Source organism: Microtus oregoni, unplaced genomic scaffold (genome assembly GCF_018167655.1).
Source record: "Microtus oregoni isolate MIOR12 unplaced genomic scaffold, Mior012 000107F_000, whole genome shotgun sequence".
Classification (NCBI taxonomy): domain Eukaryota; kingdom Metazoa; phylum Chordata; class Mammalia; order Rodentia; family Cricetidae; genus Microtus; species Microtus oregoni.
In genome coordinates this window covers 135,001-156,033 of record NW_024544722.1, presented here as the reverse complement: position 1 = coordinate 156,033, position 21,033 = coordinate 135,001, and the positions used below count along the sequence as shown (strand labels likewise).

General features: G+C 35.4%; 1 protein-coding gene across 2 annotated transcripts in view; it reads right to left on the bottom strand.

Moving 5' to 3' along the window:
* Positions 1-21,033, bottom strand: part of Pof1b (POF1B actin binding protein) — a 73,278-nt gene that overhangs the window by 5,117 nt on the left and 47,128 nt on the right. Inside the window, exons 10-16 of one of the 2 annotated variants that reach the window (XM_041645205.1) lie at positions 17,314-17,406; positions 16,353-16,466; positions 15,197-15,349; positions 14,789-14,908; positions 11,513-11,641; positions 10,595-10,677; positions 680-794 (exon numbers count right to left, since the gene is read on the bottom strand). In XM_041645205.1, coding sequence (XP_041501139.1) covers positions 680-794; positions 10,595-10,677; positions 11,513-11,641; positions 14,789-14,908; positions 15,197-15,349; positions 16,353-16,466; positions 17,314-17,406 — 807 coding nt within the window. Of the gene's footprint in view, positions 1-655; positions 795-10,594; positions 10,678-11,512; positions 11,642-14,788; positions 14,909-15,196; positions 15,350-16,352; positions 16,467-17,313; positions 17,407-21,033 lie in introns of those variants that run through there. The other variant, XM_041645204.1, reaches the window with a different exon arrangement.

Below are 21,033 nucleotides of genomic sequence, written 5' to 3'. Positions count from 1 at the left end.
TTCAGCACTTTTAAAATTTGGGGATAGAAAATTGTTTTGTAACTGAGTAGTCCTGCACACCATAGGTGGCATGGGAGCACCTGTGGTCTATACCCAGTAGATGCCAATATAGTAAACCACTAATGAAAACTGAAACTGTCTAAAGACACTAAGTGCTCTGGAATTTAGAAGTAGATGCCACTGGAAAGAACCACTGTGCTAATGAATGTCTATTTTCTCTTTGACAATCACTATTATAAAGGTTAACAAAGAAAGTAGTAAAAGTCTTAAGAAATAGCTGTCGTCTATTTATAATAAAGAGATTTTAAAATAATCACCCCCTTCATGGCTTGAATTACTTAGAATGCTGTTGATATCTATGTTGTCTGGTCATGTTGAAGGGAGTTATAGAAAGTTATATAAAAATGAAATATGCATGTCATTTGCATGGTTATTTAGCCTTACATTAAACTCCAGAATTTAAAGCTGGAGGATCTTACAATCTAGAGAGAAAACAGACACAACTCTCTTTTCAAATTTTAAAGCAATAAAAGTTAATGAGTATTCACATTCAAGAATACAAGACAAATTCTATTGATACATGACATTCATACTCCGTTGCCTTTCAAGTTTTCTGCTGCATTTGATACTTTACCTAAGTTTTAATTAAAACAGCCTAGAAACGCCCAAATAAACTTACATGAGTCCATTTATCTTCAGTTTTCTCAATCACGATAGTCTGTGTGTCACTTCCTGGTGGTATATATTCATAGTCATCATACAGGAGACCTAGGATTGGATATTGTGTCCTGTACCTATACACGAAAAACAGGTACACGTATTACAAAATAACTGTCATTTGTAGCCACTCCTATTTCCAGTCCCCTATTTAAATCAATTTATCCCTGAATGACTTTTTACTAATTTCAAATGAAATGCCCTCTCAAATATAAAAGAAAAACTGTCACTATTTTTATGTTTAATAAAGGGGAGAAACTTTGTCACTGCCCATGTTGGATCATTGTTAGCACAAGATAATGATACAGAGAAAAGACAAAAATAAAATAAGAACCATAAGTAATGAGCTCACTCCTTAGACAGTTGTTCATGTTTACAGGATAGAAAAATAAAAAACAAATGGGTTTCAGAAATCTTATCAAGATAAAGTGACACAATAATGTATGCCGCTGCCCTATCTTGAGGGGCAGACCTCTCTAATGCTATTCTCTACATAGAAAAAAAGCAGTATCGTGCTCCACCTCTCACTATGACAGTTCCAAATACTCATTGTCAAATATGTTTCAAAATACTAGATAAAAATTCCAACATGAGGGGCTGGAGAGATGGCTCAGTGGTTAAGAGCACTGCCTGCTCTTCCAAAGGTCCTGAGTTCAATTCCCAGCAACCACATGGTGGCTCACAACCATCTGTAAAGAGGTCTGGCACCCTCTTCTGGCCTTTAGGCATACACACAGACAGAATATTGTATACATAATAAATAAATAAATATTTTTTTAAAAAAATAATTTAAAAAAATTCCACCATGAAATAATTCTTAAATTATAAATATTGCACCATTCTTAGTAGGGTAATAAATCTTGTTTTGTTGTACCTTATTCTCCATGTGAACTATTGTTTTACCTAATATATCCATGCCATAAATGCTACTCACAGTAACTCAGCTTTCTTTATTACCAGATCAACCAATGGTACCCCACATCACCATTTTATTTTCCTAAAGTACAAGGTTAGTGATGCTGAATATTCAGATATATACATTCTTTAAGCGACTAGGTAAAACATCTGTACTCAATAAAGGAAAAAATTATATGCTGATATTGATAATATCTGTTTTTAAAATAAAATAAGAAAAGACAAAGTTTATATAAGGGTTTATACTTTCCAGGATGTCAGATATGCAGTGTGATTAGGAGCATATGCCTGTCACATAAAGGGTTACTATTCTCACTTTGAATAATGTAGGCAAGATAAAGATTGTTTTCCAACTTAAAAAGCCGATTGTATTGTTTGCTAGAAGAGCAGCCAAAAATGCAGGAAGAGAAATGTGATACTGGATAAAAATTGGACCCAGGGTAAAGATTTAATAGAATCAGAAAAGACAATGATGTAGAGAGATTTAAAATAATTGTTTTGTTATTCTCAATATGTTTTAAAAGGTAGTTAACATTTAAAAGTAACTTTTTTCATTATGTATATGAGAAAGTACACATGCTAAAAATAGAAAAGAGATCATAAAGAAGAGATAAAAATATACTTCTTATAATAGAGTATAATAGTGTTTGAGGGTAGATTGATAGGCTAAATAATGCTATTTATTAAAAATTATAAAGTAATGAAAATAAATACACATAATAAACAAATAACATAGATGATATATAATCATGAAAAATTCTAAATAAAAGATGGAAAAAGAAGGAACAATAAGAATGTTGAATAAACAGCAAGCATCTAGCAAAATGGTAGATTTTAACACACCTTGTAGATAGTTGCAATAAGTATAAGGGTTTTTAATATGCTTTCTGACTGTAAATTGTTTAATTATATAAAGAACCAGCTAGCTGTGCTATTTAAAAATAAGCAAACAAAAAGTAATTCTCTAAATTAAAGAAATCCTCAGAAAAACTGATTATATTATATAAACTATATAGCAGAAAATTCTGCTATAATGTAGGTATGTTTTCGAAAAGCAAATGTGGTTGCTAATCTGTAGCACTACTAGGAAGTGACATGACCTTTAGGAGATGAGGTCAAGTGAAAGTAACTAAGGTCATTGGAGGTATGGTATAGAAGATGTTGAGACCAGAGCCAGACCTCTCATCTTCTTCACTTCTTGACTGTAATGTGATAAACATCTACTTCTGTCATGTGTTCACTGCTAAGAAGTTGTGTCTTACCATAGGCTAAACAAAGGCAGTGAGATCAAACAACCATGGACTGAAGCTTCTGTGTGGTGGTCTGAATGAACTGTCCTCCACAATCTCAGAAATTTGAATGTCTGGTCCCTAGTTGGTAGAGTTGTCTGGGGACATTTAGGAGGTCTGGCCTTGTTGGAAGAAATATGTTATTGGAACCAGTCTTTGAGAGTTTAAAGACTTTTGCAAGAGTGCATTACACTGAAGGCCAGAACATTAGCTAACCCTTTCTTCTGAGCTTGCTGACCAGAGTTCAATCATCAGAATGTACTTGATGGAATAGGAAAATCAAGTCCCACAAGTGGTCCCGTAATCAACACATGTGTACCGTGGTATCCATATTCAAAATAAATAAATGCATTTAAAAAAGAAATTCTGTAGGAAATTTCAAAAGCCATTACAAAAATAATACACATACATAAACCTAATAATAGAATTCAAAACTACATGAACTAAAACTGGGCAGAAATGAACATGGTTTCAGTAACCGCTTTCTATAATAGAATGGACAGTATGTGAACATGGGAATAGGCTTGAATAACATTTTACAACCATGCCTAGAAGATATCAATAATATTTTCTACCTACAATGAATTAAAATATGTATTTTAATATATATGGAATTTTGTGTTTGGTAGACTAAATGTTAGACAAAGAAACAATAGTCAACAACTTTAAGAACAGTGTATGTTCCAGTTAAAATGAAGTGATATCAGAAATAAAAGTGAATACCTTGAGAAATTCACAAAAATTTGTAGGTTAAGTGATATTTTCAAACAATTAATAAAGCGAGGCTCAAGAAAAATATTAGTTATATTGCCTCTTTTATAAGAAAAGAACAATCCCAATCACATAGGTTTGTATCTTAGAAACTATTTTTAAAAAGTAAGCACACACACAGCCTAGTATAAAATAAAATTTTAATCAGGCAGTGGTGGCACATGTCTTTAATCCCAGCACTCAGGAGGCAGAGGCAGGTGGATCTCTGTGAGTACAAGACCAGCCTGGTCTACAAGAGCAAGTTCCAGGATGGGCTCAAAAGCTACAGAGAAAACTTGTATCAAAAGTCCAAAAAATAAAGATTATATTAGAGATAAACAGAAATCACTGAAATCAAAATTATTTCTAAATTATTAACATTGATTGACCAAGAAAAAGAGAAAGGTCTCAAATTGCTAAAATTGCACAGGTAAAATAGAGAGTCACTATTATTGACTTTGAAGAAAGAAAAAAGCCATGGATCTGGGAAAGGAATTTGAAGGGAGGAGGGGTAGATGACAGATGAGGGAAATAAAACCCAAGGACAATGGCACGGGGTTTTGAACCTACGTAATGTGCTGGCTTTGTGGGAGCCTAGCCAGTTTGGATGTTCACCTTCCTAGAAATGCACGGAGGGGGGAGGACCTAGGACTTACCACAGGGCAGGGAAATCTGACTGCTCTTTGGGCTGGAGAGGGAGGGGGAGAGGAGTGGGGGGAGGGGGAGAAGGGTGGGAGGAGGGGGAGGGAAATGGGAGGCTGGGAGGAGGAGGAAATTTGTTTTTTTTTTCTCTTTTCTCAATAAAAAAAAAGTTAAAAAAAAAGAGCCAATGGGAAATGAGAATAGATAGAGTACATTGTGTACCTTTGTGAAATTGTTAAAGAACAAATTTAATCAATAAAAATAAGTATTATAAATGAAAAGCAAAATGTTAATACAGATTGACCAAGAAAAAGGAAAGAACTCAAATTACTGAAATCATATAAGGAAAAGGGAAAATCACTATTACGGACTTTGGAAAAGTAAAACTCATAACATAGAAGTTCTATGAAAATCTCTATGTTGAAAAACTACATAACACAAATTAAATGTATAAATTCTTGGGAGAATACCAAGAATAAATCTCACAGGAACAAACAGAAAAACTATAAAAAACAAAGCAAGAGTAAACTAACTTCCCACAAAGAAAAAACAATCCTCAAATATTTGCAATGAATATAGTGTTTCAGGAACTTAAAGAATTAATGCTTGGTATTTCTCCCAAAAATATAGATTAGACACACACACACATACACACACACACACACACACACACACACACAATTTTGATTTCATTTTCTAAAGTAAGTTGTACCCTGCTACCATAACAAGAAATACATCACAAGAGTAAAGGAAAAAAAAAAAACAGATCAATATCATTCGGGAATGCAGAAGTAAAAATTCTCAATAAAATGTTAGTAAATCAAATCTAATAACATATAAAATAATTGCACAAATCAAATCTAATAACATACAAAATAATTTTGTAACATGAAAAAAAGCATTTGATTCAAACAATATGATATTGTAACATCTTAGAAATCACTTAATGTAATATGTTATTTACAGAATCATGCATGTACTCTTTTGATCATCTAATATAAATTTTCTAGCACTATCATAACTTGAAAAAGAACTTTATAAAGAACACAAGTGAACATCTTCAATTAAATAAAAACTCACAGCTAACATAATATTTTAAAAGTACTGAGTAAATTTCACCCATCCACTAACCAAGAACAGTAAAATGAAAAAATTCCCTTTTTTTTATTTCTATTTAACATTGTATTGGAGGTATCAAGGCAATTTAAAAAGGAAATAAAATGTATCTAGAATGAAAATGAAGAAATTATATGCAAATGGAATGATCTCATAAGACTATTTTGATGAATTCAGTAAAAAACCAAACTATTATATCTTTAACCTTGAAGAATATAAAATGAATACACACACTACAAACTGTGATCCTATACCCTTATAATGAGTAATGTGAAAATAAAGTTAAGACAACAATTCTAGGAGTTGGAGAGATGGCTCGGAGGTTCAGAGTACTGGCTGCTCTTTCAGAGGACTCTGGCTTAAAACCATCGGCAACCTGGTTGTGGGAGATCTAATGCCCTCTTCTGGACCTCCCATTCACCCAGATATGTAAACAGGACACAGATACACATGCAGGCAAAACACCATACACATGAAGTTTTTTCCCTTAAGAAAGAAAGAAAATAACTGTACTAACAGTAACATGAAAACAAAACCCCAATACTTAAAAATAAATGTAGCAAGAAGTTTAAGATTTATATAGTATAAGATTCTTTTTTGTTTGTTTGTTCGTTTTCTTTAAAGAAAATATACTGACAATATCATAAAAAATACTTAGGACAGAACATAACAAAGAATGTAAGATTTATAATTTGAAAACTACAAATTACTGTCTCATTAACTGAAAGGCAACTGGGCATGGTGGTGTACACCTTTAATCCCAGAAGTTGAGAGACAAAGGTAGGTGCATTTCTGTGGTTTGGAGGCCAGCCTGGTCAACCAAATATGGGGGCTTAAATGGGAATATTCCTCATTGGTTCATACATGTGAATGTTTGGTCCCTAATTAGTGGAACTGTCTTGGAAAGGATTAGAAGGTGTGATCTTGTTGGAGGAGGTGTGTGACTGCGGGTGGGCTTCAAAATCCCAGGTCTAGTCTTTCCTCTCACTCAGTCTCTCTCTTTCCTCCTCTTTCTTTCTCTTCTTCCCTCTCTCCCACACTTTTCACTGAGATTGTGGACCAGACATAACTCTCAGCTACTGTTCCAGTGCCATGCTATCCTGCCTACCTACCATGCTTCCTACCAGTGCCATTGCCATCCTGCTTACCTACCATGCTTCCTACTCTGATGATCAAGGACTCACCTTCTGATACTCTAAGCAAACCCTCAAGTAAACTCATTTTTTATATATATAATTTGCTTTGGTCACTGTCTCTTCACAGCAACAGAAAAGTAACTACAACACCAGCTCTGCACAGTAAGAGCATCTCTTAAAATGAAAAGAATTGCTTGCTTAGCTAGGTTCAACCTCATAGATTTCTGGGAATTTCTGTTGTGCTAGGTTTCTAGCTCATCCTCAAGATATCCCCCAATTTCTGTTGTCTCTCTCAGTACTCTCTCCCTCCATCTGATTCTTCATGTTCACATACCTAACCACTCCCAGTCCACCCATAAGATCCCTTGTATTCACCTTCCCATGGAGATCTATGTGTCTGCCCTTGAGCAATCCTTGTGGTTGAGTCTCTCTGGGTCTGTGGATTGTAGTGTGATTATCCTTTACAGCTAATATACACTCATAAGTGAGTACATATCATGTTTGCCTTTCTGGGCCTGCACTACCTCACTTAGGATGATTTTTTTTTCTAGGACCATTCATTTGCTTTCAAATTTCATGATATCATTGTTTTTAATGCTTCATTGTGTAAATGTATCACAATTTCTTTATCCATTCTTTGGTGGAGGGACATCGATGTTATTTCCAGTTTCTGGCTATTACAAATAATGGTGCTATGTACATAATTGAGCAAGTGTCCTTGTGGTAGGATGGAGCATCGTTTAGCTATATGCCTAGGAGTTTTATAGCTGGGTCTTGAGGTACATCTATTCCCAATTTTCTGAGAAATCACATGCTGATTTCCAAAGTGGCTCTACTAGTTTGTACTCCCACCAGCAGTGGAGGGGTGTTCCCCTTGCTTCACTTCCTCACCAGTATGAGCTGTTTCTTGTGTTTTTAATCTTAGCCATTCTGACAAGTGTAAGATGGAATCCCAGAGTTGTTTTGATTTGCATTTCCCTGATGGCTAAGAATGTTGTACATCTCTTAAGTGTTTCTCAGCCATTTGAGATTCCTCTGTTAAGAATTCTCTGTTTAGAACTGTATCTCATTTTAATTGGATTATTTGGTTTGATGGTATCTAGTTTCTTGAGTTCTTTATATATTTTTGATATCAGCCCTCTATGTGGTCTTGGAGGAAATCTTTTCCCAGTCTAAAGCTGCCATTTGTCCTATTGATGGTGTCCTTTCTTATAGAAGTTTTTCAGTTTCATGAGGTCCCAGTTATTAATTATCAATCTTAGTGCCTGCATTATTGGTGTTCTGTTCAGAAACTTGTATCTGTATCTCTTGCTAACGTGTTCAGGGCTATTCCCCAGCTTCTCTTCTGTCAGATTCAGTGTATCTGGTTTTATGTTGAGGTCTTTGATCTATTTGGACTTGAGTTTTGTGCAGAGTGATAGATATGGATTTATTTGCTTTCTTTTATATGCTGACATCCACTTAGACCAGCATGATTTATTGAAGATGCTTGCTTTCTTTCCTCCAGTATTTTACTTAGGCTTCTTTATCAAATATCAGATGTACATAGGTGTATGAATTTACATCTGAAACTTTCATCCAATTCCATTGATCCACCTGTCTGCTTTTGTGTCAACACCATGCAGCTTTTATTGCTATAGCTTTGTAGTAGAGCTTGAAATCAGGGATGGTGATAACTACACAAGTTCTTTCATTGTACAGGACTGTTTTATCTACCTTGGTTTGTTGATTTTCTATATAAAATGAGTTATTTTTCTTTCAATGTCTGTAAAGAATTATGTTAAAATTCTTATGGGGATTGCATTGAATCAATCTTGCTTTTGGTAAGATCACCATTTTTACTATACTAATCCTACTAATCCATGAGCATGGGAGATCTTTCCATCTTTTAATATCTTCTAGACTCCTAGTAGTGGGGAATATGGACCCTGAACTGGCCATCTCCTGTAACCAGGCAAGACATCCAGTGAAAGGATTGGGACAACAACCCAGTCACATAAATTTCAATCTACAAATTGTCCTGCTTACAAGATGTGTTAGGATATAGGTGGCTCAAAAATTATGGGAGTGGCCAACCAATGGCTGGTCCAGTTTAGTTCTATGCCACAAGAGTGATCTCATCCATGATACTACCTGGTGAGCCAGGAACAAGATGCTATATAACCCAGAGACCTAGGATAAAACCGAAAACAACTGGAAAAAAAGCAATGAAATGATTCTTAATAATATTCTGCTACACTCATAGATTAATGCTTAGCCCAATCATTATTAGAGATGCTTCATGTAGCAACTCACAGAAACAGATGCAAAGAGCCGCAGTCAAACATTAGACAGAACTCGGGGGGAATCCTGCTGAAGATAGGGAGGAAATACTGTGGGAGCCAGAGGGGTCAAGGACACCACAAGAAAACCCACAGATTCAACTCCCTGTGCTAATAGGAGCTCACTGAGACTGAACCGGCAAACAGGGTGCCTCCATGGAAGTTAACTAGACCCTCTGATTATATATTACAATTTTGTAGTTTGGTCTTCTTGTGGGGGTTCCTAACAGTGGGAGCAGGAGCAATCTTTGACTCTTTTGGCAGGCTTTGGGACCCTCATACTCATACTGGGTTGCCTCATCAATTTAGTATGCCATATTTGATTGATAACAATGGGAGCCCTGCCCTCTGAATAGAGACAGAGTATGAGATGGGGAGGGGCAAATGGATAGCAGAGAGGAAATGAGGGGAGGGATTAGGGATGAGAGGCAGGAGAGGAAACATTGGTTGGTTTGTAAAACAAATAAAATATATATTTAGAAAAAAAGAGAAAAAAGAATTGACTTTGGAATCAGAGGTGGTCGGTAACATCAAGAAAAAAAATATTTTCCCAAAACAACAGGGCAGGTAAACATATGAAGTCACAATAAAGGTGACAATATGCATAAGATCTGCACATACTTCAACCAAAAGAATAAAGAATTTGGAGAGAAAAGAATGAATTAAAGATAGAGTTTAACTCTAAAAGTTCCCATACACATGGATTAGAATAGTTACTATTTTTAAGATGTTGATAAGAACTATTATATATATGAAATGTAATGAGAATTAACAAGGTACAAATACATTTTTTACATAATTCTACAAACATACCTAACATTCATATAAAAAAGCAAGAGTCCACTAGTAGGAAAAATAATGTAGGCAAGAATGATTTGAAGAGCAGCATTCCTGCTTTAGATTTACTGACCTATAGGAATAATAGTAGTGTGACAATGACATAAATGCAGGCAGATCAGTGGAATAAAATTAATATTCTACCATAAAAACTAGCCAACTGCAAGGGGAAAGGAATTTAATAGAAATCTATTTAAAGAATATATAGATTTCATATATATGTGTATATACATGCACCATGATACATATAATGTCATATACATATAGTCATACATAATAACCAATTATTTATTTTTACTTCTCTAGTACTTAACATTCTATTAATGATACACCGTAGTTATATTTCATTTATATTTTAATAAATAAAGTTTGCCTGAAGTTCAGAGAGTAAAACAGCTGCACTGATTAACCTTACAGACCAGGTAGTGATGACACACACCTTAAATCCCAGGAGTCACACTAGTTTGCCATAAAAACCAAGCAACAGGGGTGCATGTCTTTAATTCCAGCCCTAGAGTGGAATATAAAGCAGGAGGAGACAGCTCTCACACACAGTCTCAATCTGAAATTCCTGGAGGGAGGACCACCATTTTTGGACTGAGGTAGAGGTAAGAGCCAGTGGCTGACTGGTTTGATTTTCTGACCTTCAGGTTGAACCCCAATTTCTGTCTCTGTGTTTTATTAATTATGCTACAATACACAATTATCCTAACTATGGTAGTAATGCCTTTTCTAAACATCCATTCTTCAGTATAATTGCTTATGAGTAAAAATCAACCTCTTTATAATGATCTACACATCAACTAAGAGAATAACAACTTAAATTTTATAATAACATCACACATTCAAATGCCATTTTAAAGTACATTACTTTTTTGTGGTGATTGTTGTCCTTCCAACACTGGAGGGTTGGTTATGGGATGAATATATTTCCTGTCTCAACTTTGAGAGTTCCTTACAAAGAAAACACAATGATTCTTTAAATAGAAATATAAACATGAGCTAATATGATTACTAAGAATAACCCCCACCACTTCTCCTGCTTTGTTTTTATATAAAATGTTTTAATCCTACTAATCTTGATCCACAGTAGCCAAAATGCTATACATGCCTTTGAAGAACCCCACTAACTGAGGTAGGATATCAACAATTTATTGGACATGCTTCTCTCAGTATGAGAATGTGATTGCTTTTGTTTTGAACAGTTTAAAGTTAGGCTAATTAATGATGATGATGATGATGATGATGATGATGATGAAATTTCAATAAGGAAGTAGATGCAGAGTCCAAACAGAAAACTGCAAGTGACATTTTTTAAATAACAGCAATAAAATATTAGCCCATTGTTTTTAATAGTTCCTTTAGTACTTATTGTATGACAGATTTGGGGCTACTTGCTGCTGATATAATATAGTACCTTAATGAAAGATTAGTTCATGACCTAGGAGTGAGATCACGGGCTATGAGTAATTTCACTGCTAATGAAATATAAATTAAATTTCTTAGAAATAGTAAAAGTACAACACCAATCTTTTTCCTTTAACTTCAATTTTTTCTTTCAGTTGAATTATTTCTCAAGTGGAAATCTTACTATTCACATATGTCCTCTCATGTGTAGTAAAGTATGTCTTCGTAAGGTGTCCTTTCCTTGATGCTCTAAGTGTCTAGTCTTTCACAACAGAACCATCCCTGCAGTTTAATGTCTTCTTTCTTAATCTATGGAAAGTATTTATTCTACAGAACCTATTGTACCATTCTTCTCCACCATGTATTTTCCTCTTCTTCTTACCTCTGATTGACGCTTTATAAGAGAATCCTTTTCTTCTAGCAAGCTTGTTAGTTCATGAAGCTTGAATTGGATGTCACTGCAACTTCCTTCTCTTTTGGAAACATCTTTTTGGTACTGGTTTAATTGAGACTAAGGATTTAGAAATAGGAATTTTATTATAATGATTTTTAAAAAGACATATAATTCCAGTGAGTTATAGTTATGACACGTCATCAAATGAAAAATAATGTATCAATTTCCATAAATGTGTAGCAAATTTTGTTTATATAAAATATAATCTGAAATATCAGTTAGAAACTTCTCATTTTAAAAATTTGTGTTTGATATTTACAATTAAAGTACAAGCAATTGCTTTAGGCCAGAGCAATAAAATAAAGCTAAGAAAATAGGCATTTCAGATTTCTTCAAACACTAATTAAGGCACCTTCAATCTTAATGTTACGCTGTAACTTTCAGTTCACAAAATGATTCATGATGCATGTCTTAAATGAATTCTCACAGAATCCCAGAGAGATAAGCATTATTTTCAAAAGAGTTAAAATGAATCCCAGAAGGAATCCAGAATAACATAATAATGGCTGCAACTCAAAAGAAAAGACGCTCAAATACAAATCACAAATTTTGTCTTTCTCAGTTCCACATATATGGAAATAGAAGCTGCTTGGTTAAAGTGCTAGTAATAACATTAGGTTGGAAAAGAGGAAACCAGTGGAAGAAATTTCAGAATGATCAATAGATATATTAACAAATTAAGTTCCATTTAATTTATTTTAGAAAAAAACTTCATTGATATAAGATGAGAAAAATTATTGGCCATTTTGTTCATTAAAATATTCAAATGCATCTGACTACATTTAGGACACAATAAATTAAGGGTTAGTTAAATCAATTCAGCATGGAATTATAAGGCAACATACTATATTCTTGCAAATGTTCTAATTTTGATGTAAATTATAGATGGACGAAATCCAATATAATACAGAGAGCGAATGATCACGAGGTGTCCAGCCTCAATTGATATATCTAAAACACAATTCCTGAACCTAAGTCTCAGGGAGCATCATGAAAGGAATGGGGGGGGGTAGGGACAGGAAGATTCTAAAAGCCAGAGAACCTATAAATCTGCTGTGAGATTGACCTTCTAGAAATGACTGGGAAATTTCACCCATGGTGCCTCAACATTATGGCTGCCTAAAAAAGACATGAAGAAGTATACCCCCAATAGACATGCCAACAAAGAAAGGGAAGATCTCACTAGGCTGAACCCATAGCCAAAGAATTGTAGGCAACTACAGAATGCAGAGAGTAGGAGAAATAAGTTTCCTTAGGGATGAATTCCTTAATTGGCTATTCAATACCGAATGCTTAACTTTAAAATTATATACATACAAGTAACATTAAGTGGGCTGAGCAGGTTGTATTTATGTATTTAGGCATTTGTAAAAAATATGTAATAGTGACATTTTAAAGTAAAAGAGGCCAGGCTATCTAGAGAAAGCAAAGGATGGGTATATATACAGAAGGGATTGGAGGGAGGAATGAAAAGGGGGAAATGGTGTAATTATTATGATTTTTATTTTGCTTTTTTTGAGACAGGGTTTCTCTGTAGCTTTGGAGCCTGTCCTGGAACTAGCTCTTGTAGACCAGGCTGATCTCAAGAACTCACAGAGATCTGCCTGCCTCCGCCTCCTGAGTTCTGGGATTAAAGGCAATTAAAAAAAGTTAACTAAAATATTTATAATCACTCTAATAAACTATGACTCTTAGCTGTATAATTTTAAATATTACTCTTTTCTGAGTAAACATGCAATTTTATGAAGGGTCCTCCACCCATATCCTAAACATAAATTGTTAAAAATTAATAAAAATCAAGGTAATGAAATTAATATCTTTTTAACACCTGAGAAGAAAAAATAACCTACAGTAGAAAATAATTTAACTTAAGATAGCACTTAGAAATTTCATTGCTTTTTAATATTCAGAAATATAATTTTAAGGAAAGGTTTTAGAAAACCTTGAACCTATAATCCGTGATCCTAGAGAAGCTAAATAAGAAGGTGAACCCAAAGAAAAACATATAGTAATCCTCCTGGATACTGGAAGGAGACAAGATTGCTAGGCAAAAATTGGAAACTTGGGGGTGGGGTGGGGTAAGGGGAAATGGGGAGAAATAAGTGGGAAGGGGAAATGGGGAGAGCTTGGGGGAATGGGACGGTTGGGATGGAGGAAGGGTGGATATGGGAGCAGGGAAGTATATATCTTAATTAAGGGAGCCATTTTAGGGTTGGCAAGAGACTTGACTCTAGAGGTTCCCAGGTGTCCATGGAGATGTCCCCAGCTAGATCCTTGGGCAGCTGAGGAGAGGGAGCCTGAAATGGCCCTATCCTATAGCCATACTGATGAATATCTTGCATATCACCATAGAACCTTCATCTGGCAATGGATGAAGCTAGAGACAGAGACCCACATTGGAGCACTGGACTGAGCTCCCAAGGTCCAAATGAGGAGCAGAAGGAGGGAGGACATGAGCAAGGAAGTCAGGACCACGAGGGGTGCACCCACCCACTGAGACGGTGGGGGCTGATCTAATGGGAGCTCACCAAAGGAAGCTGGACTGGGACTGATGGAGCATGTGATCAAACAGGACTATCTGAACATATCGGACAAGGAGGACTGGCTGAGAAGCCAAGGACAATGGCACTATGTTTTGATCCTACTGCATGTACTGGCTTTATGGGAGTCTAGTCTTTGTGGGATGCACACCTTCCTAGACCTGGATGGAGGGGGAGGACCTTGGACTTCCCACAGGGCAGGGAACCCTGACTGTTCTTTGGACTGGAGAGGGAGGGGAAGGGGGAGGGGGGAGGGAGAGGGAAATGGGAGGAGGGGAGGAGGTGGAAATCTTTAAGTAAAAATAAATAAAAAAATCTTTAACTTACATATTTTTCTTTGTAGATTTAAAATTAAAACAATCATATTTATTTTTCTTTTTAATGGTAATAGGGTGGGGGAGTGGTGCTGATGGTGATAAAATCATTTTCTTTAATAAAATTTTTCTTTTCATGCATGTGTAAGGAGGCCAGAGGAGGGAGCTAGATCTTGGAGAGCTGTAGTTACAGGCATCTGAAGGCTGACTGGTTTGTTACATTGGTGATCAGACCCAAACTCTGCTCCCCATGATTAAACATCTCAGTTACCTCTCAAGGTCCAAGCATCACTTTTGTTGAAAAAAGTTTCTATAGACATGTATATTTATTCAATATAGGATCAACATACCCTTAGCTTGCTGATTTCTCTGTCTTTCTCAATTCTTAAGTTTTTTACCATCTCCATATAATGGTTGCCAATCTCATCCATTTTAGCCTGTAGTATTGGGCCTGTGCAAGTCTCAGAGACCTGTTCAAAAACAAAATAACTGTCTGTAATTGGATTGTTAAGAAGGAAATATATATTAGGCTTCAGTATTTATTATTACATGAATACTGTGTGATTAAATAAGACATTGAAATAATAAAAATGACCTTGAGAGATTATTTGACAAAGTTCAAGTGTCAGCATGATAAAACTTTCATTTAAGGTCAACAGAAAGGAGTCAATGTACTTCACAAGGTAAAGTTTGTGTATTCTGTTAACAATGATAGCTTTATAATTAGTTAAGTAGGACAATACTATAAAGATTAGTACCTGTATTCTAAGGTTTTTATTCTCTTGCTCTAAATTACGTTTACAATACTCTAGTTCTTTTAGTCTGTATTCCATGTCTGATAGTGTATGTCGAAGAGAAAGGTTATTTTCTTCCAATGTCTGACATTTTGAGCTTGAGTCTTGAAGTCCTTGCTGCAAAGAAGACACAAGTCCATAAGAAAATGCATTTTGATTTTAAAGTTGAAATGGCCTTTTAAGTGATTCATTGTGAAAAATAAAGCAAATGTTTCAAACTGAATCTTTTGAGACTCTTGCCTTTAGATGATATTTTAAACATCATACTAAACATTAAGATTGTCTCTAATCTCATTTGCCTAACTTGAGTAAAAATAAACATTTACATAAAATTTTCAGTGTCCCAATTTATTATTATATTCATGATAGTCTGACCACATCATAGTATACTGATAGTCACTAAAATAATCATGCCCTTGATTGTGGTAAAAAATATCAACTTTATAAAATCTTTGGGAAAGCCATGAGAAAAAAAAAGAGAGAACAAACTCTTGGGCATCATTAGAGTTTGGTTAGATTTATCTCTGCTCAGTCAAGTATAAAAGTGCATAGAGTTCATTCCCTTGTTTATTCAGTAAACAAACAAGATCTACAAAGCTTCTTTTTCCATTAACATAGCATTAGATTAAAAGAATGAGTCAACATCGACTTTCAGTGACAAATCATGTTGCTCCAAAGTACAGAGAACTGTGTGCTGCATATACTATCTAACACATAACGTTGCCAGGTTTTGTTTTGTGTGTGTGTGTGTTTGAGAGGACATTCAGTTGTTGAAAATATGCGAAGCTAGCCGGGCGGTGGTGTTGAATGCCTTTAATCCAAGCACTCGGAAGGTAGAGGCAGGGAGATCTCTGTGAGTTCCAGGCCAGCCTGGTCTACAAGAGCTAGTTCCAGGACAGACACCAAAGTGACAGAGAAACTTTGTCTCGAACCCGCCCCCCCCCCAAAAAAAAAACAAAAACACACAAAAAATATTCAAAGCTGTTCAATTCTTAGGTGAACAAAGTGTTCCATTACACTAAGACTCTCTGAACTGTATCTTAGAACTCCAGTATGCCAGTAATTGTGCATATGGAAAGCTATCAATCTAGAGTATCAACTACAAAAGACATCAACTTACTTGCTGTTGGCGATTATTTGCTCTCACCGATGCCAAGAGTTCTTCATACTCTTTTATTTGATTTTCTTTGAATGCCAAGTCCTTCTCAAGTCTTATCTTGTCATTTTCCAGAGACTAAAGGCATAAATTACTTATTAGGACTCAGAGTTATATAAAACTGTTAACAGGCAAAGGCTTATTTATGTTGCAAAATTTAAATAAACACTTGTTTCATCTGTAACTGCTTAAAAAAGTAGAATTCTTCAAAGTCAAGCAAAAGCTAAGATAGAAAAACCCAAGCTTTGAAAACATGTATTAGAAGGGCTGTTTTGATGGATTGGCTACTGCTAAGTGCAATGAAGCAGAAAGTGCTCAATCATTTTTATGTCTTACTTCAATCTACAAAGACTTCTTAATCCCAGCAGGTGGACAATTTTCAAATTAATGTTCAATTACACTCATGAGGATGCAGAAACAAACCAGAAAATTAGGAAAAAAGTGCTCCAAAGTCCTTAAGGTGTTTTTCACTGTGAAGAGAGCATTCAGAATGTTCTACCTGATGGCACCAAAAGTACAATTAAAATAAGAAAATATGAAAGGTTAAGTATTGGCAGGAAGGGGTTTTCAAGTTGTTTTATTTAAAGAGAAATTCAAAGTACGCTTTATTATTACAGTAAAGAAGGGAAATTCTATTAAATGGCTATGGTTGTTTTAATTTTATAGGCAACTCTGTTTTAAGCACTAAATTATTTTGGTGGTAAATTAAAAGATTGGTGCATGTCAATATATATTCATGCACCCGTGGGGAAGTTCTTTTGTCATCTTTTAATGCTAATTAGCTATTTCACAAATAATTTGTGTCTAGGTAGGTGTAATATTGTAATGTTGTAATACATTTAAGAAGTATATTGAATGTTTTGATTTCTGTTAGAAAGCTAAGAATCAGAAACATTTTGGAAAGAAATCTCGAAACAAATCTTACTGTCAAGTCATTTTGAAGATGTCCAAGTTCTTCCCGTATGTTGCTAAATGTGGACAACACTAGTCTCAGTGACTTATCAGACATACCCCTCATCTGTGGGAAGAAAGCAGTTAATGGTTTATTTTGCTAATGTTTCAAAATAGGCAACACAAGCAAACATACTTTTTTTCCCGGTCCTACAAAACACTTAAAAGTCTTTATTTTTAGCCAGGAGGTGGTGGTACATGCCTTTAATCCCAGCACTCGGGAGGCAGAGTCTCTGTGAGTTCGCGGCCATCCTGATCTACAGAGCAAGTTCCAGGACAGGCTACAAAGCTACAAAGAAATCCTGTCTTGAAAAAAAGGAAAAAAGAAATGATATTTTTAATACATTTTTTTATGAGAAAGTTGCTCACTATGTAGCCCTGACTGTCTTGGAGCTTGCTTTCTAGATAGAGCAGGCTGGTCTTGAACTCCCAAAGATCCACCAGCTTCTGCTTCCCAAATTCTGGGATTAAAGGCCTATGCCACCATACCCAGAATCTTACACATATTTTTAATTAAAATACAATTACATCACCTTTTTCCTTGCTTTTCCACCCTTCAGACGCCCCCCCCCCCCATATACTCCTTTGTAATCCCTCCCATTCCCCCGCACTCTCAGAAACAAAAAGAACTTTCTGAATAACGCTCTTAAGCAGGCCAAGCAGTATTCCTCAAAAGATTTCAACTATGCCTTTGGAAGACATTTGTTTTCTTTTTTTTTTCTTTTGTATGAACAAAGCATCATCTCCTTCAAACAGCACAATTTTATTATCGAATTTTGCTTTTCTTTTCATTCTTTGCTTAAATGTTTAGAGAAGAGACACTTAATTTTCAAGCCACAAAATGAACTTGCCTAAGTATGCTGTAAAGGGCATGGGTTCTGCCTGCGGTGGGAAGAAGAAAGTATTATGTGGAGTACAGTGTGCTCTGCTCTAAGCTATTACAATTGGTGTTTTCAGGTGGTACCCTGCACCGAGTGATTCTATTTCCATCCCCTGCCCCAGAGGCCATTTGCTACTACTTTCAAAGGTGTCTTCATTTTATTTCATGTGTTGGAGTGTTTTGCCTGTATGTATAGATAGGCATCACATGAGGGCCTGATGCCTAGGCAGGGAAGAGGGCATCACATGTCTTGAAGGTGGAGTTACTGAACGTTAACTTTGTGTGAGTGCTGAGACATCAAACCTGGTTCTCCACTAGGGCAAACAGTGATTCATCTGCCCAGCCCCTCAAAAATCACACAGGGCTGTTGAGACAGACAAAGGAACAGAACAAAGAACAAAATGCTGAGTTTTGAATACAAATCCCAAGGCAGAATGACTTCCTGTTTTATTTATTGGAAATGAATAACACAGTAAGAACCATGGGACACAGACTAAAAAATAATCTGCTTAGGCAATTTGACTCTTACCTTCTCTGAACTTATGTAGTAAAATTAAATGAAGACCACATGGGAATATGGGCATTTCAAAACCATATAAAGCAAAAAACAATTCCAAAAAGTTTATCATACACACCAGACAAATAAATGATACAACATTCATATAAAAGGAGATAACCCTAACACTGATGTGTGGAGACTTATTTTATTATCATCAGATCTTGTGGTACATGTATCATGAAATCAACAAATGAGAAATTTTCAGCTCTGACTCCAGAACTGCAGTTCATGATGGCCCTACCTTCCTGCCATGGCTAACTAGAATTGACATTAGATGAGTTGACCACATGTGGACTACCCTTGGACCAAGTTTGTCTTGAAGAGATTTTTGTCTTGCAAAATTCCTTCAGGATAGGGTTCCTAAATGTCTTACCTAACTACCTCCAATGGCTCCTATTGCATTTATATGAGTGTACTGTTCAAGCTTTTATGAAAACTTCTTTGAATCCTGTAGTCTCTTTAATGGTTATTAATTTAATAATTCTTAGCAATTCTTTATCCTATTTGTCATTGTGTAACATAAAATGCATAAGATGAGTGTTAATATTAGTAAGACTTGAATAAAAGAACTTGCCATTTCCAATGGCCATCAGGAGTAATTGTTGATGTACAGTCAACTTACTGACATAACGTGTGAATTTATTATTAATCAATAATTCCTGAAATTGTGGAAATACATGCAAAGTTATATGCCTTTGTCAATGTTTTTAACATAACATGTTCACAAAATACTAATAAACTTTAGTGTTGAACTGACTCATTTCAAAGAAAGACAACTCTTTTGTTCTCACTTTTTAAATTTTATTACTTTAAAAAAAATACCAATACAAATTCCCACTTCATCCTCTCCCTCCACTCCTTCCACAACCCTTTTCCTGCCTCCCTTCTATCTTAAGAGAGTGCAAAACACCCTTGCTCAACCTGGATATAGTGGGGAGGGCCTTGGACTTTGCATGAGAGAAAACTCTTACAATAAATTAGTCTTATTTGCTTATTGAAGTCTCAATCCTGAATATATATGTCCCTAATATAAAAGCACCCACATATGTAAAAGAAACATTACTAAAACTCAAATCACACATCAAACCCCACACACTAATAGTAGGAGATTTCAACACTCCTCTCGCACCAATGGACAGATCAACCAGACAGAAACTTAACAGAGAAATAAGAGCACTAACAGGTGTAATTAATCAAATGAACTTAACAGAAATCTATAGAACATTCCACCCAAACAGGAAAGAATATACCTTCTCAGCACCTCATGAACCTTCTCGAAAATTGATCACATACTCAGTAACAAAGCAAACATCCACAGATACAAAAAACTTGGAGTAACCACCTTTGTCTTATCAGATCACCATGTTAGAATTTAATAACAATATTACCCTAATGGAAACTGAACAGTCAACTACTGAACCACCCCTGGGTCAAGGAAGAAATAAAGAAATAAATTAAAGTCTTCCTTGAATTCAATGAAAATGAAGACACAACATACCCAAACCTATGGGGCACTATGAAAGCAGTGCTAAGAGGAAAGTTCATAGCACTAAGTGCCCACATAAAGAAAATGGAGAAAGCCCACATTAGAGACTTAACAACACACATCAAAGCTCTAGAAAAAAAGAAGCAAAATCACCCAGGAGGAGTAGAAGACTGGAAATAATTAAACTGAGAGCTTAAATCAACAAAGCAGAAACACAGAAAACAATTCAAAGAATCAATGAAACAAAGAGCAGGTTCTTTGAGAAAATCAACAAGATTGACAAACCCCTATCCAAACTAATCAAAAGGTGGAGAGAGAATACCCAAATTAACAAAATCCGAAATCAAAAGGGGGACATAACAACAGACACTGAAAAAATTCAGATAATCATTAGGTCTTACTACAAAAACCTGTACTCCACAAAATTGGAAAATGTAAAAGAAATGGACAAGTTTTAAGATAGATACCACATGCCAAAATTAATGTGAAAGTTTTAAGGGAAAACTTCAGCTTCTGCAAAGAGGGAAGCGAAATATATTTTCCTGATGTTCTTATTGTGACTGAAAAATCATAGATACATAAACGATGGTGGCTCACGCCTTTAATCCCAGCACTCGGGAGGCAGAGGCAGGCGGATCTCTGTGAGTTTGAGACCAGCCTGGTCTACAAGAGCTAGTTCCAGGACAGGCTCCAAAGCCACAGAGAAACCCTGTCTCGAAAAACCAAAATATATATATATATATATATATATATATATATATTAAAGGCT